Source organism: Mastigoproctus giganteus, chromosome 3 (genome assembly GCF_048544385.1).
Source record: "Mastigoproctus giganteus isolate SK-2022 chromosome 3, ASM4854438v1, whole genome shotgun sequence".
Lineage (NCBI taxonomy): Eukaryota > Metazoa > Arthropoda > Arachnida > Uropygi > Thelyphonidae > Mastigoproctus > Mastigoproctus giganteus.
In genome coordinates this window covers 246,194,280-246,208,767 of record NC_143577.1, presented here as the reverse complement: position 1 = coordinate 246,208,767, position 14,488 = coordinate 246,194,280, and the positions used below count along the sequence as shown (strand labels likewise).

The 14,488-nt window shown below is 37.2% G+C and overlaps 1 protein-coding gene across 1 annotated transcript in view; it reads left to right on the top strand.

The window, feature by feature from the left end:
* Nf1 (neurofibromin 1) overlaps positions 1 to 14,488 on the top strand; it is a 1,111,953-nt gene that overhangs the window by 726,300 nt on the left and 371,165 nt on the right. Inside the window, exon 34 of the mRNA XM_090369763.1 lies at positions 7,449 to 7,586. Coding sequence (XP_090225889.1) covers positions 7,449 to 7,586 — 138 coding nt within the window. The remainder of the gene's footprint in view (positions 1 to 7,448; positions 7,587 to 14,488) is intronic.

Genomic DNA, 14,488 nt, shown 5'->3' with positions numbered 1-14,488 from the left:
ATCCATTTGGTCTTGTCTATGTCCACTTTCTGTTCACCCTTTTCTTGAAAAAAGTGTTCATTACTGACATTTCTCGAGATTCTGCAAATTCCACAAGTCTTTCACCTTTTTTATTTCTTTTGCCCTCTAGCCCTTCAATAGTTAAACATTAAATCATTGCATGCTAATCCATTTTGAATGTGCTGTCTATTTGAAATGCCTTACAAAAAATTATGTATATATGAAACATATTAAAAAGCGAACAAAACGTGTGACATATTGGTTTAATTAAATGTACTTGTGTCATTTTGTTGACTTTGCTAAGAAATCTTGTCTACGTATGTCCAGACTGATAAACTCTGTACAAACTATATTCTTCCACTTTTTTTTAGAGGTTGGGAGTGAAATATGAACAATGTTCTGGTCAACAAGATCAGAACATTGTTCAGTAGGAAATGTGACTTAATCTTGCCTATATTGCTTGCTTGATACTGTCAAACCACCTTCTTACTGGTGGTTTTTCTTCTTCTTAATCTTCCCTCTCTCATCATTTCTACATGCCCTTGTCATCTAAGTTTTCTTGCTTGGATGTCCTCAAAGATTTTTTCTTATTTACATATTTCTAATATATGGTTTTTGCAATTGCTTTCATCTGTGAGGGTTCCTCCATAGCCAGGTGGGCAGGAGCAGCAGTGCGTAGCGCACACTTCTTGATTAGACCGGGGTTCGAGCCCGTGACCACCTAATACGGAGGATGCGGAAAGGTCAGGGAATGACCACCGCATATCTCCAGAGCAATATGGCTTTAATTGCTAATGCTCCTGAAAAACCAAAATAACAAAATCATCTGAGAGTTCCATTTATATTTATTAAAACTGTTTTTTGAAGATTATAAGTTTTGGTCAGTTTGTTTATTTATCCCGCTATCAGCAATAGATAGGTTAAAATATGTTTGCAAACTGTGCTATAAATGTCTGATTTTGTCTTTTGGCCAATCTTTCTTTTGTTTCTAATGAATTCACTTAATTGGATTCCATTTTCTCCATGAGAAAATTGTGATCTCTCCGGTGATAGCTAAGCCTTGAGCCTATGCTCACTTTGGAAACCACACGTTATCAACAGGTCAAAGTAAATTGATAATATTGTTTTAAATTGAATAGCATTAGCAAAGAAGCTACTGTCTATTTAAAACCCAAGGCTTTGTTGTGACAGATGTTTCAAAACTTGTTGGTCTCTCATTAGATGGTGAGTGGCCTCTTTAGCAGACTTATGGTGAAAAATGTATTTACTCTAAATGAATAGCCAAGTGATGTGTGGGAAAAACGACCACTTAAGCACAGCGGAGTCAGTGCATAAAGGGTCATCTTGACAGTAATGCAGTTATGTGGCAATCATAGCATGGAGTTGTTAAGAGATTTTGTCTTACCAATCTGAATAGCTGCTATGAGGTTAATTTCAAAAAAAAAAAATAATAATTTTGTCATCTTAAATGATTTCGAATGATTGCTGTACAAATTAGAACAGTGTGGCAAGTTACTATAGATAAAGGGATGGTTGAGTTTTAATTAAAAGGTCACTGCTAATCATAGACACTTGTTATTAGTGGTGGCCCTGTGTTTTCAGTTTTACACTTTACTGTTTTCCATCAAATTGGAATTGATCATGAAGCCTTTCCAGAGCCCAAAAGCTTAAAAATTTGGTGTTGGTCTTGCATTTCCATATCCGGTAATAATGCTGAAACATCTGATATATATTACCATATATGCATAGAGATAATTGAAATTTTATTGGGAGGAGACTAAATTTCTATTGGTCTGATTTTAATGAAATTTGAGTTGACTCTACAAGTATTCCTAAAGGACTCAAAATATAAAAATTTATGAAATATCTATTCACTGAGAGTCAAATTATTATATACAGGCAGCTAAATTGACCTGGTGAAGAAAATAGCTGCTTTACGTATTTTCAGATGTGCTTAAAAATTACATGGAGAATTTCAGAATTCGTAAAATTCTGAAGTAACTAGTGAAGTTGAGAAAGTCTAGTCTATTTTACTACTTTGGAAAAAATGTTACAAGTACAAAAGAGTGTTGAATTAAGAGAGAGAGAGAGAGAGAGAGAGAGAGAGAGAGCATGTAAAATTAAACTCGCAGTTGCTGTATTGACCAATAGATAACTTGTCTGTGCAACTTATTTGCTCACTTATTGCACTTTTTCTACTCCAAAAAATGTAAAGATACAACTTCTGAAATGTCACTCTCAGTCATCTGGAGAAGTAGGTTGTTCCACTTGTCAGCATTAATGTTGACCAATTTGAATACAAATAAAAAAATTTTAATTTGAAAATTTTTGGATACATAGAATAATGCATAATGTTTAGCAACTATAATTTATGCTACTACCTATATATTACATATTGTAAATAAATTAATGTCTTTTGTACAAGATGTGACTATAAAGTAATGAGACAAATTTTGTGTCACTTCTTGAACCAGAAGTGATAATAGCATTAAGACTTTGGTGGCATGTATTTCCATTTACAGCCAGAGTACTTTCAAGGTCAGCACAATGCTAATAGCAGTAGTGAACTGAAGTGTATAGTGCATATTGTTTTTTGTTGGTGTAAAAGGGACTGAGTTTTTAGAGCAGCAGATTGTCACATTTTGTGTGGTCCTCAAAATTAGTATTACTGGCAGAATGATACAAAGAAACTTATACAACACATCACTTGAAAAAATTACCTACTTCATTTGTCCATCACATCTAATCATTTTTCTAATATTTCTTAAATTTTATTTAAATTACCCACTTCAGAAAACACCCAATAGAAGTTTGTTCTAACAATCAGTTACTTTCTGAATGAAAGCAAATTTTCACACATCTATCCTAGAACCATAATTTTTCAATTTAAAAATTGTCTTCTGAGAAAAAAAAAGATACATCAATACAATACCATGTGATTAATATGTATTCTGGAATTACTGCTAAAATGCAGCAGTTTGCAATTATCAGTGCCAAACCTCAATAGCCACTTTTCAGCACATCTGCCTAATTTATCCAGACCTCATTGCGGTAGCATACTCCGATTACTGTCATTTTGCCTGCCAACCTTTATATCATTAGCAAACTGATACATTAAACTTGATGTGCCTTCCTCAATCATCATCTGTCATTATTCCATGGGTCGACATATGAAGCCTCGCCACCACGCCCTGTCCATGTACTTCTCTCCTTCGTTGATTTCACTCCAGTTTCCTCCCCTCTTAATGACATCGGTCTTTATCATGTTATGCCACCTCATTCTTGGTCTCCCCCTTGGTATTTTTATTCCCCTAATTACAAATCAAACATTCTTCTTGGCAAAGGCCTCTCGTTTATCCCCTTGATATGTCCAAGCTATTTCAAATGGTACCTTTCAATCCTATTCTGGAGTTTTTCAACCTGAATTCTCTCCCTAATCCATCAATCCTGATTTTGTCGTGTCTTGTCTTTTCAGCTATGCTCCTCACAAATCTCATTTCTGTTCCCTGTATTCTGCTGTCTCATAGTCAGATTCTTTTATCTCATAGTCCAAGTTTCAGATGCATACGTCACAGTTGGTACTTAATAGGTATGATATATAGCCTATCTTAAAATTCAGTGGTATGTTCATGTTCCAGATCAGATCTCTTGTCTGCCTATAAACCCCCTCCCCCCTACTTCTACTTATTTCTTCATCTATTACTCCAGCCTTTGTAATGGTGCTTCCTAGATATTTCAAGTTGTTTCCCTGCCATTGTAATGTATCTGTCAGGCTCGCCACTTTTCCTTAGAACCATTACTTCATTCTCCTCCTGACTGAAAACTAGCCAAAATAAAATTCATTGGCTATACTAGCCCACATATCAACTTGTCATTGCACTTGTTCCCCACTCTCTCCCCATATGCAGAGGTCATCTGTGAAGAGCATGACTTTCATCTGATCTTGTCCAAGTTGTTCTGCCACTCTTCATTGCATGTCATTAATGACAGCTATGAACAGTATTGGTGACAGAACACTTCCTTGCCATGAACCTGCTGTTATTTCGAAGCTCTCCATCAGCCCCATCACTGTTCTTACTTTTCTCACCGTGTTGGTGTACATATTCTCAATTCTCTCCACAAGATGTTCCTCTATCCCAAAGTTTCTCAAAACCTCCCACACTTTCTCTCTCTTTACATCATCAAATGCTTTCTTTATGTCCAAAAATACCATCCATAAATCTTTTTGTGTTCATAACATTTTTCCATTAGTTGCCTGATGCAAAAAATTAGATCTATCATCAATCTGCCAGGCCTAAAGCCATATTGTTTCATGGCCATCCTATTTTAATTGTCTCTCTTATCTTCCTCTCAAACACTCTCTCGTACAGCTTACTCACATGTGATGTCAGTGTGATGCCTCTATAATTTTAACACTTTTTTTCCTCTTCCTTTTTTGAACAATGGGATGATCAAACCTTTTCAGTCCTTCAGCACCTGTCTCTCATCCCAGATTTTGCAGAACAGTCTGTATGTCCACATTATCCCTGACTCACCTATAGCCTTCAGCATTTCTCCATTTATCTCATCATATGTGCTTGTTAACAAGAGAGACTGCTTCTACAGGGATGGGATACACTTAAATAGAAAGGGTGCAAGAATATTTGCTGCCGCTATCGAGGCACTGTTAGGTGGGTTCAAAAACGGCTAGCTTGGGGGGGGGGGATACAGGGACTAATAGATTAACAGTAGCTGCTGGCAGAGGTGAAAGTGATTCTCGCACTGCTTCTATTGGAATGAGCAGCAGCCTGGAAAACAAGATGCAGAATATTTCAGAGACGGCTGGGAGTCATTGCGGTACAAGCAAACACATGGGTTGTGTTAGGGTAGCTAAGAAAAAGAACAGGTGCATGTATACTTGCGTGTACACCAATGCTAGGAGTTTGGTAAATAACTTTCATGAATTTGAGGTGTTGTCAAAACATCAAAGGCAGATATTGTTGGGATATCAGAGGCATGGTTTCACACAGATATAAGGAATGCAGAAATAGAATTTGGGGAATACAATGTGTACAGGAAGGATAGACAGGATAGGAAGGGAAGAAGGGGTTATGCTGTTAGTTAAGAAATACATAAAATCTAAGGAAGTGCATCCAATTGACATTGGTGGACAATGCAATGTTGAGTCTGTTTGGTGTGACATAAGCACTGGGAAAGGAAAAATGAGAGTAGGTGTGTGTTATAGGCCTAATGAATCTGTTGAGAATAATGAGCAATTGTGCTTGTTTGTTTGTTTGTTGTTTGGTTTTTAGGAGCATTAGCAACTAAGGCCATATTGCTCCGGGATATGCGGTGGTCATTCCCTAACCTTTCCGCATCCTTCATATTTGGTGGCGACGGGCTCGAACCCCGGTCTAATCAAGAAGCGTGTGCTATGTACTGCTGCTCCTTCCCACCTGGCTACGGAGGCGCCAAGAGCAATTGTGCAGAGAAATAGTGGGCCAGTAAATCAAAGTGTCTTATAATGGGGGATTTTAATTTCTCAGAGATTGACTGGAATTTGTGGGTTCGTCACTCACACACTAGCAAGGTTTTTGTGGATTTATTGGATGATTGTTTTCTATAGGAGCATGTTCGGGAGGTAACTAAAGGGTGTAATACTCTTGATCTGATTCTTAAGAATCTGCAGATAAAGGAACCACTAGGTGGCAGTGATCACAGTGTGCTGAAGTGGGATTTACTCAAAGAGGTAACTACCATCAGGGGTAAAGGGAAGGGTTTTTGGTTTCATAAAGGTGACTTGTGGTCTCAGACAGAAACACTAACCAATCCAGTGCAATAGATTTGAATAATGGTGGCCCTTATATATTAAAAAATTTAAAAAATTATGCTATAAGAGATCAGAGTGCTTACAAGTTAACACCAAACCACTTAAAGATTTGTTAGAACAAATTTAGATTATAAAGTGGAAATCTTTGGAAAAATAGGTTTGCTTAATGGAATTTTATCTAATGAGAGACTTTTTGGAAACATCTCTTACATTAATTCAGGAATATGTTACAGAGGACTACTGTTTTCCTAATTTTTTTTTTTTTTTTTTTTTTTCAGAGTTAAAAAAGACTATAAAAAACTAACTGCAATATAAACAAAAAAAAAAAAAAAAAAGCAAGGAAAATGAGGAAGAGAGTGAAATTTAAATAGAAAGCATTTGTAAAAAGAGACATATTGAGAAGTATATGCTGAGTGGCCACTTTATTAGTCATCCCAATCCTTTTCATGAAATGGAGCACTTCACCAACAGTATCATGTGTACCATATCATGTGAAGATGGGTAAATATGTTGGGATGTTATGTGTGTGTGCAATTCAGAGTGAGAATCAACAAGATGAAAGATTTAAGCATTTCAATATGGCATTGTAGTTGGCACCAGACATGTTGGTATGAGTATTCTCAGAAACCGTGACCCTGCAGAGGCTTTCGTGTACAGTTTTGTGTAGGCTGTATCAAGATTAGTTCTCTAATCAAATAACATCTAGCCAATGATGTTAAATATATCAAATAACTTCTATTCAGAATCATCATGTTGCTGTGAGAGGCCAGCAGAGGCTGGCAAGATTTGTGTGCATTAACAGAAAGGCTTCAGTCAGTCAAATAACTCATTGCAACAGTGGTAACCAAAGCGGCATTTCAGAATACACAGCTGATCACATCTTGCCACAGATAGAATATTGCAGCCAATGATTGAACCAGGTTCTACTTCTTCTATCAACAATAATGAAAATGTATGGTTGCAGTGGGCTCAGGGGGAACAACACTGGACAGTGGAGGATTGGAAAAACTTTGTTTGTTTTGACAAATTCCAGTTCTTCTCTGAAACAGCAGGAATTATGCAGGGATTTTTTTGTGTTGCACATTGGGCTCCTGAATACAAGTGGATAAACATTTGGATGCTACAGGTTATCTGGAAATTGTCTCCAACCAGGCACATTCCTTCAGGACTGCATTCCATTCATCTGCAAATGAGTTATTTCAGGATAATACATCATATCCAAGACCAGAATTGTACAGAACTGGTTCCATGAACTTGAGAGTAAATTCAGATTAACATGATTGCCTCCTGAATTTCCAGATCTCATTTCAATTGTGTATCTGTGCATGGGATGAAGTGGAATGAACTCTTTGGAATAGAAATCTGTGACCATTAAATTAGCGACAATTGTGGAAAGCAATTAAGTCAAGATGAACCAGCATCTCTGTGGTGCTTTTGACATTTCAAGTCTGCACCACAAAATTCAGGCTGTTCTTAGGGTGAATGGGTAACTTCGCTATTGAATAGTTGTATCTAATAAAGTGACTATTTGGTGCATTCAGTTATTTAAGCTATAATTTATTTCTTAAAGCTTCTGTTTTTACTTTTTAGCTTATCTAAGCTATAAGTTTTTATAGCATTATATTGCATTTCATTACAGACTGAATTTCTTCAAAAATGGTTTGTCGTACTTCCCGAGGTGGCATATGAAAAAATCCAAGCTGCATACATTTATAACTGTAATTCATGGGTTAGAGAGTATACAAAATATCATGACAGAATTCTAGCTCCTTTAAAGGTACTGCAAGTATGTTTTTTGTATATTTATCTTTTATTTATGTATCTGTAATTTAATATGGAATATGAGATTGCAGTGCTATATTCTTAACTTCTTAGTTCTCTTGATGATGTCTGCAAAATTGTTCATGAGGAGTTTAAAATAAATTTTGGGCAGATAACATGTATGCATTCTGTAACATTTTGCGTTTAAATTTTTTTTTTTTCTTAAATTAATTTTTTTATAATTATTTTTATGTATCATTCTAAATAGATGCATTACAAAATTTAATGAAAGGCTGCTGAATGAATATAATATGAGATTTGCTTAAAACTAAAGTAACATTGATGATATGATTTGTGAAAGACATGAAAGAGGAAATTGAATTCTGAATGTAGAAATGAACAAACAATCTCACACGAATTATGCTTAACAATTAGATTAATGAATTTTAAAAGGTTACACAATGTGGTAAATTTCCAAAGTAAATTAATTGAAGTGCAACAAGATAGTATATTGGAGCCTATTTGGGCTCCGTTTTCTGACTAAAATGAGAAAAACATTGATTAAAATTCTAGTATCTGAAATATTTACTTATTCATCTGTTCTTGTTCCAGTTTCTTGTTGCCTCATTATGGAAATCAGTCTTATCCATTTAGTTCAATCTTCCCACCATTCTTTCTCCCTCCAGCTCCTCTCATCTAATACTTCTCTCCACATCACTCTTCACCTCTTCTTGCCATATTCTTGGCCTTCCTCTTGGTTTTTTTCATTTTCATTTCTAACATTTTCTTTGGCAGTCTATTATCCTCATTTCTCTTTACATAACTAAGCCTTCCTCTTGGTTTTTTTTACTCTCCCTTTTAATTTTTAGCATCTTCTTCGGCAGTATGTTATCCTCCATTCTCTTTACATGACCAAGCCATCTCAGTCTGTACCTCTCAATCACTTCTTTTCTGTTATTTTTCCCACTTTCTTCCAAATCACCACATTTCTTACTCTGCCACTCCTAGTATTTCCATATTATTATTATTATTATTATTATTATTATTAGCCATATGGCACAAGGAAGCCTGAGGCTTATGCTGCACCAGCCAAAAAAAAAATTCCCAAGTTACCCTGAGAGAGAGAGAAAGAGAGAGAAATAAAAAGGCATCACCAAGAAAGAGAAGAATGATGATATCCGGCTCAGGACCCTGGGTTTGCCAAACCCATACTCACCAGATGTGAGCCCCAGGGGTGTAATTTCATTTCTATTGCTTGCTTTCTGATAATATCTTTCTCCCACTTTAGCCATGTTTACAATAGGTTTACTTAATGTTTACAATAGGTTGTCATTACAATGAAATAACAAAAAAATTTAAGATAGTTGCAAAGGATAGTGAAGATAGAAAAGTGCTATAAAACTGAAATGTAAATATATATATATATATTTTTTGGAAGGTGAGTAGATGAAAACAAGATACTTGTTGAAATTAGACTTGAATTTCTGTAAATTGTAATTTTCAGAAAATAGATATGAAGGAAAATAGTTTCAGAAAATGGAAGTTGAAGAAATAAAAGAGGAAGAAGAACAGTTTGTTCTGTGAGTTTCAAGTTGGGCAGTAAAAGGATGTTGACTGATTGGGGCACGTATTCGGACTACTTTGGAAGAAAGAGCAGGAATTATAGAAGCCAATTCAGAAGAACAGTGCCCATGGAAGTATCTATAGAAAAGGCATGCAGCAGAAACAATGTCTGTGGGACAGAGAGTGGAGAGACTCTGTTAGAGATGAGTCATTAAGTAATCTAACTGCCATCTTTTGAATGGAATCTAGAAGCCTGAGAGAGGTTTTTGGGGAACCACCCCAGATGTGGGAACAATATTCCATGGTAGAGCAGATTTGACATTTGTACAGAGTGAATAGCTGTTTGTAAGAAAAGTACACCAAGAGCGAAAGAGAAAACCCAGTTTTTTGATGTAGAGGAAGCAATATTTGTAATGTACTTATGCAGAGAGAGGGAGAGAGAGAGAGAGAGAGAGAATAAAGTCAGGATAATCCCCAATAGAGATATATGATCTTGTTTAGAAATCAGTGTGTGTCATCGAAGATAAGCATAGGAGCAGAAGAATCCTTTTTTGCAAGGCATAAGACAGGACTGAGTTTTAGAAGGAGTGGGACAATGATAACTTAGTTGAAATCAACTAAGTTATCATTGTCCCACTGGAGAACTACTTTGAACTGCTTTAAGATCAGCATTTAAGGAATTGGTAGTGGATATTCAAGAAGTTGAAGCTGTTTGAGTAGGGCAACATTTCTCAAACTGGAAGGTGGAATGCAATGTGTTGTCATCAGCAAAACTGTGGATAAGATTTTTGGTCAATGGAAGAAGGTCATTAATATACAAGAGGAAAAGAGTGGGAGAAAGAACCTTGAGGAACACCAGCATTAGTGAAGAAATTAGAAGACAGAAAGCCATCTACCATCAACTGCAGTGAGCGGCCAGAGAGAAAACTGGATACCCAATCACAAAAGACAGTTGGAAAACCATAAGATGGAAGCTTGTTTAGAAGACCTTTGTGCAAATACGATCGAAAGCCTTTGAGATGTCAAGAGCAACTGCTTGTGTTTCACCGAACTTTTCCATTGAATTTATCTATAAATGGGTAACATAAGCCAAAGGAAAAACACCTTTGGAATAAGAAAGTGAAAAACAAGCAGCAAAGAACAGGAGGTTTTTTAGCATCAAGATTCATCAAAATCCTTCTGACATCCTTTTAATGGAAGACAAAGGAGGCATTGAATGGAGCATGCTGGGAATGGTGAGAGGTGTTTTACCAAGATCATTAATACATGAGTTGGAAGAAAAATGGGATGCTAGCAGGTCAGCTTTATCCTTGGATGAAGTGACAACAGAACCATCTGGTTTTCACAGAAGTTGGAACAGAGATGGGCAAAAGAATGCTCAGCTACCATTTGGACAAAAAGCAAGTTTTCTGCTCTTAGTTTAGACTGATAAATAACTGCTTTACAATTGTTGCAAGGTTTGGTGTGGCAGAAAATGAACCTGGAGATTTGGATACAAGCCAATTACGATATGCGACATTCTCCTCTTGAACAGCCTTAGCATTTTTTAGAAAACCAAGGTTTAGATAAAGGACAAGATTTTAGGTGGAGTGTGTTATCTTAGTACTCACCTCTGAGATCTGTATTGGTTAAGGTTAAAAATTATATGAAAGGAAGGTAAAAAGAGAGTAAAACCGAAAGTTCCATTTCATTAAGAGATTAATTAATTTTAAAACATATCCTTAGAAAGAGGGAGTGCACCACTTTTTTCTGGCTGTCATTTATAAAAATTGTGCGAAACTTCACATGTTGAAAAGCCAGGAGCTAGATGTGAAGCTTTCGATGTTGTTGTTGTCATCAGTTGGTGAATGACATAATTTGTGAGTGAAAATTTATAGTATCAAAGTATCTAGGATGCATCATGTTCAACACGTGGAAATTTGATTCGTTTGACCTGCCATATTGGTGATAGATTCACAGGTAATCTGGTATTTAGAATTTTTAGTATTAGCATTAGTAGAGGCATATGATGCAAGAAAGCAAGCTTATGCAGCATCACCCAAAAAAAAAAAAAAAAACATTTCCACTTCAGCCCTCCGTTCATACCTGCCCATCTGAACCTTAAATTTATTTAGGCTATCAACTTTTACAACAAGGGATGGAAATCTATTCCACCAACCAACTACCTGCTGGCTAAAAGCAAATTTCCACACATCTATCTTACATCTGTCTTTACTCACTTTGAATTTATGTCCTCTCAGGTGACTATTCTGAGCAAGAGGCAGAATCCCATCGCCATTGAGCATGCTCAAACCATTCAAGGCTTTATACACCTTTATCAGATCACCTTGCCGGTGCCTAGTCTCCAGACACTGTAATTTGCAAAACTTAAGCCTTTCTTCGTATGAGAAACCCTTTGTTCCATTCACTAATCTTGTTGCCCTTCTCTGTACTCGTTCCAGCAGCTCTACATCCTTCTTGAAATGAGGCCTCCAGACTTGTATATAGTACTCAAGGTGTGGCCTGATCATTGCCTTATACAAGGGAATAATCACCTCCTTATCCCTGCTAGAAAAATTCCTGTGTATCATTGACAATACACCATGAACTACTCTTGCAGCCTGTCTGCACTGCTCAGAGAACTTCATATCTGCCTGCACAATTAATATACAAGAGGAAAAGAGTGGGAGAAAGAACCTTGAGGAACACCAGCTCCTTTTCATTCTCTATCACTGTCAGTGTAGTACGACAGAGTTGATATGTTGCACTGGGGTTGCTGTTTCCCATATGTAGTACTTTACATTTGTCAATGTTAAACTTCATTTGCCACCTCTCAGCCCATCTGCTCAACTTTTCCAGATCCGGCAGCATAGCATCAGTAGTGTCCTTAACAACCCTGCCAACCTTTGTATCGTCTGCAAACTTGGACATTAAGCTTGATATACCATCATCAATATCATTTATAAATACAGGAAACAATAAGGGACACAACACTGAACCCTGAGGGACTCCACTAATAACATTAGTCCATGATGAGCAGTTTCCATTGATTACCACTCTGTCTTCTCCCCCTCAACCACCCCTTTATCCATAGTAGCAATTTGTCCCCAATGCCACACTGCTCCAATTTGTGCAGCAGTCTTCCATGTGCAACAGTATCAAAAGCCTTTCTAAGATCCAAGTATATAATATCAAAGTTATTCCCTGCATCCAGTTCTTTTGTGACTGCATCATAGTATCCAATCAAATTGGACAGGCAAGACTTCCCCTTAACAAAACCATGCAGTGTCCGAGCTATAACTGAAGTCTTGTCTAGATGATCCTGCAGTACTTCTTTAACCAGTGCCTCCATTAATTTTCCTGGAACAGAAGTTAAACTCACAGGTCTATAATTACTTGTGTCAGCCTTTGATCCTCCTTTGTGAATTGGGGCTACATTTGCACATCTCCAGTCTATGGGTACCTCCCCTGAGTCCAAGGAAGCTCTCATAATTATAGCTAAGGGTTTGCTTACTTCCTTTGCTGCCTCCTTTAATATAACTAGATAGATCCCATCCACTCCAAGTGCCTTTCTTGTGTTTATCTTCAACAATTTCTCCTCTACTTTACTCTCAGTTATTACAAGATTATCTAGCTTACTGCCAGAGTTAAATATACCTCTGGCATTCCCCTCGCTGAATAACTCCTCATGTGTGAATGTCGATACAAAATATTCTTTTAGTTTGTTACCTACCTGAGCAGGATCATCAACAGTTGAACCATCGATATCAAATAGACCAATCTGATTCATCCCCTTCCTTCTAGAATTTACATAAGTAAAGAACTCTTTGCTGTTTTTCTTTGCATCCCTTGCCAAAGATTTCTCATAATCTGCCTTCGCCTGCCTAACCTCCTTTGTAACTTGGTTACAGATCAACTTATATGTGTCATAGGCTTCCATGTCACCTATTAATGTATATGCCTATGTATCCCATGCATTTTTCTTCTCTGCCATATGTCTCATTAGTTCATCTGATATCCATTTAGGCCTAAACCTGAACAATATTTCTTAGTTGGTATGTAAAGTCTAGTAGCTTCCAAGATAAGTTCTTTGAATGCTTCCCATTTTGATTTTGCTGTTAGTAACATCATCAGTTGGTCCCACTGTATAGAATTTAAATACTGTCTCAGACCATCGTAGTCGAATTTATGAAAGCAATAACCGTTCCTTTTACCCCTGATGGTAATTACCTCTTTGAGTAAATCCCACTTCAGCACACTGTGATCACTGCTACCTAGTGGTTCCTCTATCTGCAGATTCTTAATGCACGAAGAATCACTACTGATAATCAAATCAAGAGTATTACTCCCTCTACTTGCCTCCCGAACATGCTGATGTAGAAAACAATTGTCAAATAAATCCACAAAAGCCTTGCTTGTGTGTGTGTGTGTGTGAGTGTGAGTGAGACCAACCCACAAATTTCAGTCAATAACTGGGAATTTAAAATCCCCCAATATACGATTCTCTGATTTACTGGCCCACTCTATTTCCCTGTACAGTTTATTATTATACTCATCAGAGTCATTAGGCCTATAGCACACTCCTACTCTCAATGTTGATCTCCCAATGCTTATGTCACACCAAATTGACTTGACACTGCACTGTCCAGCGATGTCGACTGGCTTCACTTCCTTGGATTTTATGTGTTTCTTAACTAATAGGATAACCCCTCCTCCCTTTCTATCCTGTCTATCCTTTCTGTACACATTGTACGTCCCAAATTCCAGTTCTGCATTCCTTATTTCTGTGTGACACCACGTCTCTGATATCCCAACAATATCCACCTTTGATGTTTTGAGCAATACATCAAATTCATCAAATTTATTTACCGAACTCCTAGCATTGGTATACACGCAAGTATACATGCACCTGTTCTTTTTCTTACTACCCTAACACAACCCGTGTGTATACTTGTACCGCAATGACTCCTAGCTGGGTGCCTCCGTAGCCAGGTGGGAAGGAGCAGTAGTGCGCAGCACACGCTTTTTGATTAGACCGGGGTTCGAGCCCGTCACCACCAAATACGGAGGATGCGAAAAGGTCGGAATGACCACCGCATATCCCGGAGCAATATGGCCTTAGTTGCTAATGCTACTAAAAACCAAATAACTAACAAACAAAGCAGACTCTCAGCCATCTCTGAAATATTCTGCATCTTGTTTTCCAGGCTTCTGCTCATTCCAATAGGAGCAGTGCAAGAATCACTTTCACCTCTGCCAGTGGCTACTGTTAATCTCTTAGTCCTTGTATCCCCCGAAGCTAGCAGTTTTCCGATACACCTAACACTGCCTCGATAGCATCAGCAAATATTCTTGCACCCTTTCTATTTAAGTGTA